The sequence below is a fragment of the Mandrillus leucophaeus genome, unplaced genomic scaffold (assembly GCF_000951045.1).
Source record: "Mandrillus leucophaeus isolate KB7577 unplaced genomic scaffold, Mleu.le_1.0 Scaffold202, whole genome shotgun sequence".
In the NCBI taxonomy this organism is placed as follows: domain Eukaryota; kingdom Metazoa; phylum Chordata; class Mammalia; order Primates; family Cercopithecidae; genus Mandrillus; species Mandrillus leucophaeus.
The window spans coordinates 3,005,748-3,022,431 of NW_012102055.1; the positions used below are offsets into that span (position 1 = coordinate 3,005,748).

The following is a 16,684-nucleotide window of genomic DNA, read 5'->3' on the forward strand; positions in this document are numbered from 1 at the left end:
TTCCTTCCCATGCCTTGATGACACTGTTTTGTACTCTGCACAGATGATGATGAGATGGAAGGCGATGGAGTCATAGACCCAGGGATGGAGTATGTCCCACCCCCTGCTGGGTCAGTAGCTTCTGGGCCAGTGGTTGGGGGCAGAAAGAAGGTCAGAGGCCCTGAACAGATAAAGCAGGAGGTAGAGAGTGAGGAGGAAAAACCTGACAGGATGGATATTGACAGTGAAGACACAGATTCAAACATGTCTTTGCAAACAAGGGCTAGAGAAAAGAGGAAGCCTCAGCTGGAGAAGGACACAAAGCCGAAAGAGCCCAAGTATACTCCCGTGAGCATCTACGAGGAAAAGCTCCTGCTCAAGAGGCTGGAAGCTTGTCCCGGTGCTGTTGCCATGACTCCGGAAGCTCGGAGACTGAAGCGCAAACTGATTGTCAGACAAGCAAAAAGAGATAGGGGATTACCACTTTTTGACTTGGATCAAGTTGTTAATGCTGCTCTTCTGTTGGTTGATGGGATTTATGGAGCCAAAGAAGGAGGAGTTTCCAGACTTCCAGCTGGACAAGCCACGTACAGAACTACCTGTCAGGACTTCAGAATCCTTGACCGATACCAGGTGAATGCAAGCACTTGCTGTAAAGCTGGTGGGGGCAGGAGTGGAGGTGGGGCAGGGAGCACCAGGCATTGGACACGGTTATGCTGTGACCTTTTAAATCCTGAGTAATTTGGGAAGAGAAAAGTAAAGTGCGAGGGAAAAAAATACAAAAATCGCTGGGCTTTATATTTCAGAATTGTTCATTATAAGTACACTTGAATACATTTGAGTTTTTCTTTTCCTTTGGGCATTCAAACATAACCTATAAGTTTGGTTCATCTGTCTGTCTCTCTCTCTGAGGATAGCTATACATGACTTGTGTCATAGCTTTGACAAGTTTGTTGAGACCGTGACGGTGTCTCAGACGCTGTGCTGCACAGGATCTGAAGGTGTGTAGACATCTGCGTAGGACAACATGAAGAAATAGCAGCCAAGGGATCAGTGTGGTAGCAGTGCTGCTCAAAGGATGGTCAGTGGAACCCAAGTTTTGTGGATGCTTCTGGGAACAATTAATTCCACTTAGAACTACCTGCATATACTCTCGCACTGGGAGGAACAAGAGGCCTTATTTCCCTATATCTTTGCTAGCACTGAACACCAACCAGCCTTTACGTTTTGCTAATTGGCTGGCTGTAAAGTGAAATCTTGTTTTTTATTTACATTTCTTTGGTTACAGGTGAGGCTAAATTTCCTGGTTGTTTCTTTGTCTGTGAATTGCCTGTTTGGAGTTTGCACGTTTTTCTCTCTTCTTCTCTGGAAGCTAGTGGGATCTGCTCTTCATTGCTGGTGTTCTGGTATTATTCAGTGATGTGCCATATGTAGGGCTTATGTAGGGCTTATGCTGGACATGTGGTGTGTGGGCCCTTTCAATTTGAAACTTTCTTTCCTGAGTATGGAAAAGTCTTGATTTCCTATCTTCTATTTTTTCTGCTGTCTCATTTTAGAACTCCCCATTATTTGGATATTGGACCCTGTAGATAAAAAGTTGGCAAACTTTGTCTGTGAAGAAATAAGTATTTCTGCCAGATAGTAATTACTTTAGGCTTTGCCGGCCACAAAATCTCATTCGCAACTCCTCAACTCTGCTGTTGTGATTGGAGAGCCATAGTGAATGAGTGTGGCTGTGTTCCAGTAAAACTTTACTAAAATGGGCAGTGGGCTGGATTTAGCCTGTGGGCTGTAGTCTACCGAGATTCCTACTCCAGATAGATCCTCTTTTCTTTATTCTCCTAATTCCCATCTTTCCTGGGAAGCACAGTATTAACTGGCCAAGTGGGGAGGGCCCAGGAGCCCATCAAACTGACTCTTCCTGTATTTGGTACAGTGCTCCCACCCTTGGCTTCCTGTGTCCAGGATCTCCCTCTTGAGCCTCTCCAGTCTTCTGCCTATGGAGGGAAAGATCATTTCCTAGATGTGGGCAGTATAATTACTATAGGGGTATAATTGGAGGCTTTAACCTCCTAAAGAACCTCTTAATCATAGTCATACCCCCAGGCTTTAAGCCTGGTGCCTTGGATGACTGCACTTCCTTGAGGCTGTGTTTTGTAAATCACCCTGCTTAGCTTCACCACTGGCTTAGGTATTGACTTTCTTTGGTTGTTAAGTCATTTGCTGCTTGTTCATATGCTTTTGTTAGTCATCTATTCACTTGTTCTTTTTTTTTTTTTGAGACATGGTCTCCCTCTGTCACCCAGATTGTAATGTAGCAGCACAACCACAGCTCATTGCAGCCCCGAAGTCCAGGCTCGAGCAGTTCTTCCACCTCAGCTTCCCAAGTAGCTGGTATTATAGGCACACATTACCACACTCAGCTAATTTTATTTTTATTTTTAGTAGAGACAGGGTCTTACCATCTTGCCCAGACTGGTCTTGAACTCCTGGGCTCAGGTGATCGCCTCAGCCTCCCAAAGTGCTGGGATTACAGGCATGAGCCACTGTGCCTGGCCAATATTCACCTGTTCTTTGTTCTTGTGGGCCTGTTTAGTGCCTATACTTAATTTTTTAAATTGTTTAAGATGTGTCATACAGGTAGAAGGTGGCATAGAAATATGGGATAGTTTAGATTTTAATAAAATAAATGCCCATGTATTCATCTTCTGGATAAAGAGTGTTGTAGACACCTTAGAAGTCTCCTGTGTACTTTCTCTTCCCCTGAGAGGAAGCCACTTTGACTTATAGTGTTAATTATTCATTTGCTTTTTAAATGTGTATGTCTCTAAAAGATATACTTTTAGTTTAAAAAAATACGAGTAGCAAGCACAAATCTAGCTGTGTAAGGAAATTGCCACTATTCGATGAAGTTTCCTGGAGAAGATAAGCTGAATAGTCATTCTGGGTCATTGTTGTGGACTGAATTGTGTCCTCCTAAAGGATATGTTGAAGTCCCAACCCTGGGGTACCTATGAATGCAACCTTATCTGGAAATAGGCCCTTTGCAGATATAATTAGCCAAGACCACCAAGGATTGCTGGCAGCACCAGGAGCTAAGAGAAAGGCACGGAACAAATTCGCCCCTAGTGCATACCCAGCAGAGCATAGCCCTGCCCACACTGTGACTTCTGACATTTGGCCTCTGGAACTGTGAGACAATAAATTCCTGTTGTTTTAAGCCACCCAGTTTGTGGTGCTTTGTTCCTATAGCCCTAGGAAACTAATACTTACAGAGATGTTCTGGCTTCAGCTTCCATGAACGCCTTCTGGGGAAGTCACTGGCCAAGGTCACTAGGGAGTCCTGGGAAACGTGATGCATAGTGTATGCATCAGCCAGGGCTGTGATGTATACCAGAGATACGGCAGAAATCTGGGCAGAGGAAGTGGGATCCTGTGTATTTCCTGCCTGAGCTGACAGCTTTCTTCCAGCTTGCAGAAGGTCAAAGCAGTTATTTGTGGAGTGAGCGTCATCAGCTGGTCCTTGGAGTGGGCATGGGTGGTGTACAGGAGGCTCACCCGTACATGGTGAAGACAAGCTAAGCATAGGTAAGATTTCTGGGCCACGATGCTGTAGGGTTAAAAGATGGTCAGTGGCAGCAAGGACTTAAGTATGATAGCCTCAGTATGTATTAGAAATACCAAAATTGTTAGAAATAGATAATCGGTGGTGCGAAGAAAAGTCAGCACAGAGACAAAAGATCTCTCAGCAAAGCCATCTTTACTTTCTGTAGAAAGGGTGCTCAGTCGCAGATAGAACAAAAGCAAGAGCACACTTGAACAAAGGATAAGCAGACATATTTATCCCTTAACGCATTTGGGTCGTCCTTACTGCTGTGTCCTGCATCCATTGGCTGGAGCGAGACCTCACAATCTTAAACTGATACCTGATTTGCTAATAGCCTGAAACTTTCCCAAATAGGTAAGTGCAGAGAAGAACAAAGAAGTTGCTTACAAAAGGTTTAAGGAAGCAATAACATTTCCAAATAAGGAAGGGACATGGACTGTGGAACGTGCTGGTGAGCATGTCCAGCGGTTACATAGGATAGGTCTTAACAAAGAGTTATTAGCACAAGGCAAGGAGGCTTGAAGAAAGCTAGTCTTTAAAAGAAACTATTATTTCTAACACTTAGGATTTATTCTTGAACAAGAAGGAAAACTTTGAAGTGGAAACTTTCTACATTCTACAGTATGTCTGCCCATGGGTCATACTTGTTCACCCTTTGTTGTGAAACTCAGCAGGGGTGCTGGGATTTCCCCTCACTAGCGATTCTTTTGCCATCCTCTGTATTTGATCTCCTGTTTCCTGTGGCCCATCTTTACCTTGTTATAGGTTTATTCCCTTGTTCTTAATGGCTTCCAGAGAAAAGCTGCATGGGAAGTAGAATTTGAGACCTACATACTGAAAAGACCCTGGCTAAATGAGGTTGAACCGGGAATTCCATACACAGCCACATTGTCTAGGTGAGACCTCTGTTGAGGACCACTGCACTTCCTTTAGGTCTTTGCTTTGAATCTAGTCAGAGTCCCGGGGAAGAATCTTCTGGGCTCAGGATGCTGGTTGCCAAGTCGGGGAAGAGGGACCTTAGCATTCAGCTTGTCAGGTACTCACACCTCTGCCCTCCATCTGGAGCCCCTGTTAGGCCTTCTCTAGAGATCAGACCTCCTGGCTTCTGGGGGAGGGCGGCCACCCGGCAAGAGGGAGTAGAGGGATCTGGGGATTATACTGCTTTCCACATGGCGTTTGCCTGCTCCTTATTTATTCTGTTGTCCCATTTGGTCCCAGTTCCAGAGGAATCTGCTGCTGCCGCCTAGATTTTAGCAGGTTCTGCAGTATAGATTGGGTTAGTTCTCATTTAACTTACTCAAAGCCACTTCAGGATTTTGGTGTTAAATCAGTTACTATTTGTCCATCTGCTTACCAGTTACTGCTGTAATTAAGTCAGCTTCTGTAGTTTCAGTGGGATTTTGGGAAGTAGTAAAGCTTTATATGCTTGTGTTTTAACCTGGTCTTAACTTGGAATTTTAGTATAAATTTTAATGTATTTACACAGGGGGTGGCTATAAATGCATTTATTCAATCTATACTCTTGTTTTATATTTATTCTTTGAATATATTCATAGCTATGAATTTCTCAATAAGTGCTGCTTTAGCTGTGATTCTTGACTTTTGAAATAATGTTATTTTATTTCCAATCAGTACTTGACATTTTGTAATTTTTCTCATTATTTCCTCTTTAACCCAAAGGTTATTTAGTTCTGTTTTTTAGTTTTCAGATACATGAGAATTTTAAGCTATGTTTTGATAATTGATTTGATTTGTAATGTTGTATTATGATCAGAGAAAATAGTCTATGTGATGTTGATTCTGTACCATAAAGAAAGTTATACATTCTATTTTTATTCTTTTTACAGGTCCTAACTTAAGATACATTTATTTTTCCTTATTCTTTTTTTTAATATCATGTGGTTGTCCCCCCAAACAAAAAAGTACATTTTCATGCATTCATCTCTTTTTTCTTTTGTGTTGCTTACTTAAATGACATAAATCTTTACTAAATTATTCACTCATCCCATTGTTTCTTTCTAGATTAATTTCTTGCTGGAACAAGTTCTTTAAAAATATGGGCTTTTTGAGGTTAATTTTGAAAACTTACGTGACTAAGAATATCTTCATTTCACTTTTTAATTTAAATGATAGCAGTCATATAAAATTGTTACTTTGTTTTTTCCATTGATATTTTGAAATTATGACTTCATTATCATCTTACATACAGTGTCACTTCTAAGAACCCTGGTATTGATAAGAAATAGACATTTTTGACTGGGCGCAGTGGCTCATGCCTGTAATCCCAGCACTTTGGGAGGCCAAGGCAGGCAGATCACTTGAGGCCAGGAATTTGAAACCAGCCTGGACAACATGGTGAAACCCTGTCTCTACTAAAAATAAAAAAATTAGCCAGGCCTGGTGGTGCATGCGTATAATCGCAGCTGCTTGGGAGGCTGAGGCTTGAGAATCATTTGAACCAGGGAGGCAAAGGTTGCAGTGAGCCGAGATCATGCCACTGTACTCCAGCCTGGGTGATAGGGCGAGACTCTCTCTCAAAAAAAAATTTTTTTTTGTTTCTTATCAATTAAGTGGACTCCTTGTTTTATTCTCCCATCTCCTAAAACTTTAAAATTTTTCTCTTTGTTTTTGATCTTTAATTAGTGCATGTTAAGTGTCTTTTATTTTCTCTTTTTAAAGCTTTATACTCTTTTTTCTATTTTTTTATTTTCCAGCACATCCAAAACACAGAAATTGTGTTTGTTCTCATTTGTCTTACTTGACAACTCTGTTTTTTTGGTCAGAGGTATTTTATATGCTTCTTGGCATTTATCCTGCTTGGTGTTCGCTGAGCTTCCTGAATGTGTGGTTTGGTGTCTGACATTAAATTGGGGATATTCTCAGTCATTATTGCTTCAAATATTTCTTCTATTCCTTTCTGTCTTCTAGTATTCCCATTGTGTGTTTATTACACCTTTTGTAATTTTCCACAGTTCTCGGATAGTCTGTTTTGTTCTTTTTTTTTTTTTTATCTTGTCTGTCTTTGCTTTTCAGTTTTGGAAGTTTTTACTGACAAATCCTCAAGTTCAGAGATTCTGTACTCACCTGTGTCAGTCTACAAATGAGCCCATCATCAAAGGCAACCTTCATTTTGGTTACAGTGTTTTTTATCTCTAGCATTTCTTTTTGATTCATTTTCAGAGTTTTCATCTCTTTGTTTTAATTGCCCATCTGTTCTTGCATGTTGTATACTTTGTCCATTAAGCCCTTAACATATTAAACATATTATAGGCATACCTTGTTTTATTCACATTGCTGTATTGTACTTCACAGATACTGCATTTTGTACAAATGGGAGGTTTGTGACAATCTTATGTCGAGCAAGTCTGTTGGCACCGTTTTTCTAGTAGTGTGTGCTTACTTTGTGTCTGTGTCTCATGTTTTGGTAGTTTTTGCATTATTTCCAACTTTTTTCATTATTATTATATCTTTTATGGTGATCTGTGATCAGTGATCTTTGATGTTACTTATTGTAATTGTTTTGGAGCACTATGAACCACACCCATATGAGACAATGAACTTAATTGGTAAATGTGTGTTTTCTGACTGTTCCACTAACCAGCTGTTCCCCATGTTTCCCCCTCTCCTTGAGGCTCCCTATTCCCTGAGACAAAAATATTGGAATTAGGTCAGTTAACCCTACAATGGCCTCTAAGTGTTCAAGTAAAAGGAAGAGTTATACTTCTCTCACTTTAAATAAAAAACTAGAAATTATTAAGTTTAGTGAGGAAAGCATTTCAAAAGCAGAGATAGGCCGAAAACTAGGCCTCTTGTGCGAAACAATTAGCCAAGGTGTGAATGCAAAGGAAAAGTTCTTGAAGGTCCTTAAAGGTGCTACTCCAGTGAGTGCACGACTGATAAAAAATCGAAGTAGCCTTATTGCTGATATGGAGAGAGTTTGAGTGGTTTGGATAGAAGATCAAACCAGCCACAATATTCCCTTAAGCTAAAGCCTAATCCAGAGTAAGGTCTTAACTCTTTAATTCCGTAAAGGCTTAGAGAAGGGAGGAATCTACAGAAGAAAAGTTGGAAGCTAGCAGAGGTTGGTTCATGAGGTTTAGGAAAGAAGTTGACTCTGTAATACAAAAGAGTGTAAGATAAAGCAGCAATTGCTAATGTAGAAGCAGCAACACGTTATCTAGAAGACCTAGCTAAGATCATTGATGGAAGTGGCTGCACTAAGCAAGATATTCACTGTAGATGAAACAGCCTTCTAGTTGAAGAAGATGCCACCTAGGACTTTCATAGTTAGAGAGAAGTCAGTGCCTAGCTTCAGAGCTTCAAAAGACAAGCCAACTGTCTTGTTAGGGGCTAATGCAACTGGTGACTTTCAGTTGGAGCTAATGATCATTTACTCTTCCAAAAATCTTAGGGCCCTTATAAATTATCCTGAATCTACCCTGGCTGTGCTCTATAAATACAGCAACAAAGCTTGGATGACAGCATATCTGTTTACAGCATGGTTTACTAAATATTCTAAGCCCACTATTGAAAGCTACTACTCAGAGAAAAAGATTGTTTTCAAACAATTACTGCTCATTGTCAATGTACCTGGTCACCCAAGAGTTCTGATGGAGAGGTTTAAGATTAGTATTATTTTCATGCTTGCTAAAACAACATCCATTCTGTAACCCGTAGATCAAGGAGTAATTTTGACTTTCAAGTCTTATCATTTAAGACTTTTTGTAAGGCTATAGCTATTGTAGATAGTGATTTCTCTGATGGATCTGGGCAAAGACACTGAAACCTTCTGGAAAGGATTCACCATTCTGGATGCCATTGAGAACATTTGTGATTCATGGGAGGAGTCAAAATTTCAGCATTCACAGGAGTTTGGAAGAAGTTGATTCCAAGCCTCATGGATGACTTTTGAGGGGTTCAAGACTTCAGTGGAAGAATTCACTGTGGATGTAGTGGAAAGAGTAAGAGAACTAGAATTAGAAGTAGAGCCTGAAGATGTGACCGATAAATGTCGTGATAAAACTTGAATGGATAAGGGTTGCTTCTTATGAATGAGCAAAGAAAGTGGTTTTTTGAGATGCTATCTACTCCTGGGAAAGATGCTATGAACTTTGTTGAAATTTCACAACAAAAGATTTAGAATGTTGCATAAACTTAGTTGATAAGTTAGTGGCACAGTTTGACTCAAATTTTGAAAGAAGTTATGTTGTGGGTGAAATGCTATCAAGCAGCATCACATGGCCCTGTCTCTTATACACATCTAGATGTGTATAAGAGACAGATATATACGTGTGTGTGTGTATATATATATATTTTATGAAAGGAAGAGCAGGTTAATGTGGCATACTTCATTGTCTTATTTTAAGAAATTACCCCAGCCATCCCAACCTTCAGCAGCCACCACCACACTGATCAGTTGGCAACCATCAATATTGAGGCAAGAGCCTCTACCAGTAAAATGATGGACTCACTGAGGGCTCAGATGATCATTGGCATTTTTTAGCAATAAAGTATTTGAAATTAAGTCATACTTTTTTTTTTAGACATAATGCTGTTGTTGCGCACAGCAATATAGTGTCAACTTTTTTTTTTGTTTTGAGATAGAGTCTCACGCTGTCACCTAGGCTGGAGTGTAGTGGCACAATCATGGCTCACTGTAACTGTCAGTTGACTTCCTGGACTCATGCAGTCCTCCCACTTCAGCCTCCCAATGTGCTGGGATTACAGGCATGAGCCACTACACCTGGCCTTAAACATAATTTTTATATGCACTGGGACACCAAAAATTTGTGTAGCTTGCTTTATTATGACATTCACTTTATTGCAGTGATCTGGCATGGATCCTGCAATGTCTCTGAGGTATGTCTGTATTTTAAATTCCCAGTCCAGTAGTTGTAACGTCTTTGTCATATCTCAGTCTGGTTCTGATGTTTGTTCTGTTTCTTCAAGCTGTGTTTTTTTACCTGTAGTATACCTTGTAATTTTTTTGTTGAAAGCGGAAGATGATGTTCTGGGTAAGAGGAGCTATGATAAGTAGGCCGTTGGAAATGTGGGAGGTGTGGGCAGGGAAAGCCCTCTATAGCTCTGTGAGTAGTTCTCAGTCTTTTTTGAGCCTGTGCTCTGGGCTGGGAACCAAAAGTGCTTCTTAGTTTCCTCCCCAGTCAGCTGGGACAGGATGGCTAGAGGGTATGAAGTAAGGTATTTCTCTTCCCCCGGGTGAGTTAGGCTCTGATTAAATCCCAATAGGTTAGGCTCTGATAAAAATAACTTCTCCTGAGGGCAGGTGTTTACTAAGAACACAATGCTTGTTTTATTTTAAGATGGTTCCTTTTCCCCTCCTCCAGCTGGAATCAAGAGGGGAGTTTTCTTTGAAATTCACTATGAGAACCTGGTCCAACTTCTGGAGGTAAACCTTGTAGAGTGGAGTTTTTATCCATTTGTCCGCATTGAGCCTTCAGCAGTTCTTCAGTTCTTCAGGGCTTCTCCGCCTGATGCTGGTTCCTGCAGAGGCTCTGCTCCCGTGTGCTGTGATTCTCTTACTCTCCAAATTTGAGGGCAGTGGTTTGCCTTGTTATCTCATGTCTTTTACAGATCTACAAGAGTTCTTGATTTTTCAGTTTGTTCAATGGTTTACTTGTTAGACTGGAGGAATGACTTCTAAGCTTCTTACCTGCCAGACTGGAAACCAGAAGTCCTTGGATATGCTGCTGTGATCTAGGAAATTCCCCATTATTGCTTCTTTAAATATGTTCCTCCTTTATCTTTTCCTCTTCTGGACTCTGAGTACAGATGTTAACACCTTTACTTCTTTTTTTTTTTTTTTTTTGTCTTTTCTTTGGCTTCTTTAATGAAATCCTTAACCAGTCCCTGACATCATTTGTTGAGTGCTTTATTTCAGTGATCATGTGTTTAATATCTGGTAATGAATAAGAGATGCTTCATAACTACTCATTCCAGCTTCCAGGCTCCTCCATTACCTTGGAGGCTATTTCTTATGCTTTTTCTTCCGTAACAGCTTTATTAAGATACAGTTCATATACCTTACAATTCACCTATTTAAAGTGTACAATTCACGGGTTCCTAATATATTCACAGAGTTGAACCATAATCAATTTTAGAACATTTTGTTAACCCAGAAAGAAGCCCTGAACCCTTTAGCTGTTACTACCCAAAACTCCCTATTCCTACTGCCCATGAATTGACTTCTGCCTCTGTAGATTTACGTACTCTGGACATTTCACGTAAATGGAGTCATATAATATGTGGCCTTTGGTGAACACTTTCTTTCACTTAGCATAATGTTTTCAAGATTCATCCATATTGTAACATATATTAGTATTCCTAAATATGGCTTAATATTCCATTGTATGGATAGACATTTAGTTTATCCATTCATCAGCTGATGGACTTTTGGGTTGTTTCTACCTTTTGACTATGAACTTAAATACTGCTTTAAACATATATATACAAGTTTTTGTGTGGACACACGTTTTTATTTCTCTGGGTGTAGATCTAGGAGTGGAATTGCTGGGTCAAATGTGACTCTATGTTTAACTTTTTGAAGAATTGCTAGACTGTCTTCCGAAGTGGCTGTGCTGTTTTACATTCCCACCAAGCAGGGTATGAAGATTCTGATTTCGCCAGACATCCTTGCCATGTTGTTGTTGTCTGTCTTTTTTATTGTAGCCATCCTAGTGAGGATGAAGTGTAGTATCTCATTGCAGTTGTGATTTGCATTTCTTTCATGACTGTTATACTTTAAAATTCTTGTCTGTTTGGTAAATTAAGTGTGCCTTTTCCTGTAATAGCTTATTTAGTTTGTTATCCTTTTGTTTTCTTGCGCCTTTTTTTTTTTTTTTTTTTTTTGAGGTGAATTTTCACTGTTGTTGCCCAGGCTGAAGTACAGTGATGTGGTCTCAGCTTACTGCAACCTCTGCCTCCTGGGTTCAAGCAGTTCTGCCTCAGCCACCCAAGTAGCTGGGATTACAGGCACCCACCACCACACCCAGCTAATTTTTGTATTTTTATTAGAGATGGGGTTTCATCATGTTGGTCAGGCTGGTCTCGAACTCCTGACCTCAGGTGATCCACCCACCTCAGCCTCCCAGAGTGTTGGGATTATAGGCATGAGCCACCGCACCTGGCGATTTTCTTGCACTTTTTATTTACAAGTCTTGATTTTTTTTTTTCCTCTGTGACCTCATACCCCCTTAGTGTTTTCAGCACCTTTGCTGGCAGTTTACACCTGGGGGAGAGAGCAAAAGCCTGGTTCCTAGCTTTTGACCCTGTCGGCAAGTTTAGTAAAATGGGAGGTTCTGGGCAAAACCACTTCTCATCCTCTCTTTCTCCCACAATCAGCCACCGTCTTCTCTCAGGGAACCTCCCAGGACCTCTCGCCCAGGTGCTGCTTTTGATCTTCCCTTGGTGTTGCTTCCTAGGACTGTGGGACGCTCAGGGGCTGCCCAGAGTGGTGGCCACCCTCCACCCAGGAAGGCTCTAGTGCCGCTCTGGTGTTACCTTCCAGCCGATACGTGGCTGGCAAAGTTGATTGGCAGTGATCTACCTCTCTCAGAGAAGTGCTCGGGGAAGGACATGGCTTAACCAAGCAGCCCCTGACCCATCTGTGGGGCAGAGCCTTTTTCTGCCCTCTCTACTCTGCTGCCTCACTTGTACCCAGCCACCCGTCACCTCCCCTGGCTTTCTCCCAGCCTTGTGTTTTGCCTTCCCTCTGATGTCTGGAGCGTCTCTCAGATGGGCTTGGAAGGGGACCAAGCAGCCCACCTAGCTCTCTATTTTGTTGAGAACTAGAAGTTTAAAGAAACTCATTTAACATTTTTTCACACTTACTTGACATTGGGATGCTTTTTTTCCCCCACACTTTGCCATTCAGCAAATGTAAGTCAAGTACATAACATACGCCAAGAGCTGTAACATGGGTCAAACCTGTAATCCCAGCACTTTGGGAGACCAAGGCAGGCAGATCACTTGAGCTCAGGAGTTTGAGACCAGCCTGGGCAACATGAGGAAGCCTCGTCTCTACCAAAAAAACACAAAAATTAGCCAGGTGTGGTGACATGTGCTACTCAGGAGGCTGAGGTGGGAGGATCGCTTGAGCCTAGGAGGTCAAGGCTGTAGTGAGCCATGATCATGCCACTGCACTCCAGCCTGGGCAACTGAATGAGACTGTCTCAAAAAAAAAAAAAAAAAAAGCAGAGTGTGGTGGCTCACGCCTGTAATCCCCACACTTTGGGAGACTGAGGTGGGCAGATCATGATGTCAGGAGTTCAAGCCCAGCCTGGCCAACATAATGAAACCCCATCTCTACTAAAAATACAAAAATTAGCCAGGCTTAGTGGTATGTGCCTATAGTCCCAGCGGTTCAGGAGACTGAGGCAGGAGAATCGCTTGAATCCGGGAGGTGGAGGTTGCAGTGAGCGGAGATGATGCCACTGCATTCTAGCTTGGGCAACAGAGTGAGACTTCGTTTCAAAAAAAAAAAAAAAACCCAAAAAGTGCCAAGTGCTATTCTAGCAGGGGATCTGCTGTGAACTAAGACAGAGTAAGTCCCTGTCCTTAGGCAGGGGACATCCTTGAGCAGGGAGCTGACATTAACTAGCTCGCCAGGCAAATAAGATTACATCATGCAGAGTGAACACAGGGCCAGTGGAGGAGTAGTGGGCAGGAGCACTGCTCTATGGGGGTTCAGGACAGCCTCTCTGAGGAGGCAGCACTTGAACTAAGTCCACAAGGAGGAGCCAGGGTGATGAAGGGTCAGGGTGGAAGGCCCAGGCACAGGCCCTGAAGCAGGAGTTGGGTTGGTGTATGTGGCTGGAACCTAGTGATGGCAGAGGGAACAGGTTGGTGGCTAATGAGGCCACTGGGGTGACAGGGGCCAGATCCTGCAGGATCCTGCAGGTCATAAGTAAGGAGTTTGAACTGCATTCTGAACATGTGGTAGGAAGCCATGTCAGAGTTTTGCTCAAGGGAAGTGAATTTGTGTTTTTAGAAGACTCTGGCCTCTGTGTCGAGAGTGGATAGTACGGGTGTAAGAGTGGGAGCAGAGAGACCAATGGGAGGCAGTGGATCCAGGCAGCTTTGGGAGTGGTTTACACTAGAGTGGGAAGAAGTTAGGGGGCTGTATAACTTGGATGGAGCTCCCCAGAACTTACCTTGAGACATTAACCAGATAATGAGAGTATTCTGTGCAGTGCAGTAAGTAGTTCAGTGGCTGGTGTTTCAGTTATCTGTTGCTGCATTATAAACCACTCCAAAACTTAGTGGCTTTTGATACCTGTATCTTTTTTCTGATCCTGTGGATTGACTGGGTACTACTGGGTGGTTCTTTACTTAGTAGGCTGAAGGCTGGGGTCACTCGTGCTGCAATAACCTGGGAGCTAGTTTGGGATTGGAATGACCAGGAGAACCTCTCTTCCTCCAGAGTCCATCTCCCTGTGGCCTCTAGTCATTAACTGGTCTAGCTGACTCCAGGAGGAAGAAAGTGGAAGCAAGCCACCAGTTGTCTTAAGACCTAGACTCAAAAGTCCCAGAAAGTTATTTCTGCTACTTTCTGATTGGTTAGAGCCATTCACAAGGTCCACCCAGCTTCAGGGGGAGGGGAAATTTATCCTGCCTTTTGGTATGAGGAGCCACTTACACCTGTAGGGATGGAGGAATTGTTAGTGGCTGTATTTAGAAATTACATACCACACTTTTCAGTTTTACCTTGAAACTGACTTTAAGCCTTGGAAGAATTCAAAGTTGGCCTTTGAAAATTTTGGTGTCCAGTTTAGGAAGGTATGAAAGCAAATTATAATGGAAGGAATCTTGTTCTTTTCTTTTAACAAAGTTATTTTCTAGGTTAAGAGCAAACTGATTCTACAAAAACAGCTCAGGTTTTTAAACTTCATCCAACCCTTCGCAAACAACTTTATAAATGTGCCTTTTAATCTTCCATCTGATTTCTTTGCTATGAAGCCCTAATTGCACATGTTCTGTTAGTACATGACTGAGAGCCCTGGAGCGGCAGTCACTGAAGAACAACATATTTCCAGTCCAGCTCTTGGGGTTTGAAAGGAAATACATAAAATCCACCAAGTCTGTTAGAATACCTTCCTAGGGAACAGAGACCTCTTCCTCACTGAACCCCTGATAGGACCTCTGTGCTACTGAAATTTATTTTAGGGATGATATTCTACATCACTCCCATTTTTGTTGAATATATTCACTAGAAAAGAGATTATATTAGTCTATTTTCACACTGCTGATAAAGACATACCTGAGATTGCGAAGAAAAAGAAGTTTAATTGGACTTAGAGTCCCACCTGGCTAGGGAGGCCTCAGAATCATGGTGGGAGGCAAAAGGCACTTCTTACATCGTGGTGGCAAAAGAAAAATGAGAAAGATGCAAAAGCGGAAACCCCTGATAAAACCATCAGATCTCGTGAGACTTATTCACTACCATGAGAACAGTATGGTGGAAACTGCCCCCATGATTCAAATTATCTCCCACTGGGCCTTTCCCACACCATGTGGGAATTATGGGAATACAATTCAAGATGAGATTTGAGTGGAGACACAGAGCCAAACCATATCATTCCACCCCTGGCCTCTCCAAATCTCATGTCTTCACATTTCAAAACCAATCATGCCTTCCCAACAGTCCCCCAAAGTCTTAACTCATTTCAGCATTAACCCAGAAGTCCACAGTCCCAAGCCTTATCTGAGACAAGGCAAGTCCCTTCCGCCTATGAGCCTGTAAAATCAAAAGCAAGCTAGTTACTTCCTAGATACAATAGGGGTACAGGTATTGGGTAAATACAGCAGTTCTACATGGGAGGCCAAAACAAAGGGGTTACAGGGCCCATGCAAGCTTGAATTACAGCAGGGCAAATTCTAAATGATCTAAAATGATCTCCTTCAACTCCTTATCTTACATCCAGGTCACACTGATGCAAGAGGTAGGTTCCCAAAGTCTTAGGCAGCTCCACCCCTGTGGCTTTGCAGGGTATAGCCCTCCTCCTGGCTGCTTTCATGGGCTGGCATTGAGTGTCTGCAACTTTTCCAATTGCACAGTGCAAGCTGTCAGTGGATCTGCCATTCTTGGGTCTGGAGGACAGTGGCCCTCTTCTCACAGCTCCACTGGCAGTGCCCCAGTAGGGACTCTGTAGGGGGCTCTGCACTGCCCTAGCAGAGATTTTCTATAAGGGCCCCGCCCCGGCAGCAAACTTTTGCCTGGGCATCCAGGTGTTTCCATCCATCTTCTGAAATCTAGGTGGAGGTTCCCAAACCTCAATTCTTGACTTCTGTGCACCCTCAGGCTCAACACGAAGTGGAAGCTGCCAAGGTTTGAGGCTTGCACCCTCTGAAACCATGGGCCGAGCTGTTTCTTGGCCCCTTTTAGCAATGACTGGAGCGGCTGGGGTGCAGGGCAGCAAGTCCCCAGGCTGCCTTCTAGGCTTCCAGGTCTATGATGGGAGGGGCTGCCATGAATACCTATGGCATGCCCTGGAGATTGTCTTGGGGATTAACATTCGACTCCTTGTTACTTATGCAAATTTCTGCAGCCAGCTTGAATTTCTCCTCAAAAAATGGGTTTTTCTTTTCTACTGCATTGTCAGGCTGCACATTTTCTGAACTTTCATGTCTTGTTTCCCTTTTAAAATGGATGCTTTTAATAGCACCCAAATCACTTTTTTTTTTTTTTTGAGACAGAGTCTTGCTCTATTGTCCAGGCTGGAGTACAGTGGTACGATCTCGGCTCACTGCAACCTCTGCCTCCCAGGTTCAAGTGATTCTCTTGCCTCAGCCTCCCAAGTAGCTGGGATTACAGGTGTGTGCCACTATGCCTGGCTAAGTTTTGTATTTTTAGTAGAGACAGGGTTTCACTATGTTGGCCAAGCTGGTCTTGAACTCCTGACCCCAGGTGATCCGCCCACCTCAGTCTCCCATAGTGCTAGGATTACAGGCATGAGCCACCATGCCTGTCCTTCAAGTCACCTCTTGAATGCTCTGCTGCTTAGAAATTTCTTCCACCAGATACCCTAAATCATCTCTCTCAAATTCAGAGTTCCACAGATCTCTAGGGCAGGGACAAAATGC

The 16,684-nt window shown here is 42.5% G+C and overlaps 1 protein-coding gene across 1 annotated transcript in view; it reads left to right on the top strand.

Moving 5' to 3' along the window:
- The window catches only part of CSRP2BP (CSRP2 binding protein), a 57,343-nt gene that overhangs the window by 32,244 nt on the left and 8,415 nt on the right, over window positions 1–16,684 (top strand). Inside the window, exon 6 of the mRNA XM_011979492.1 lies at window positions 44–612. Coding sequence (XP_011834882.1) covers window positions 44–612 — 569 coding nt within the window. The remainder of the gene's footprint in view (window positions 1–43; window positions 613–16,684) is intronic.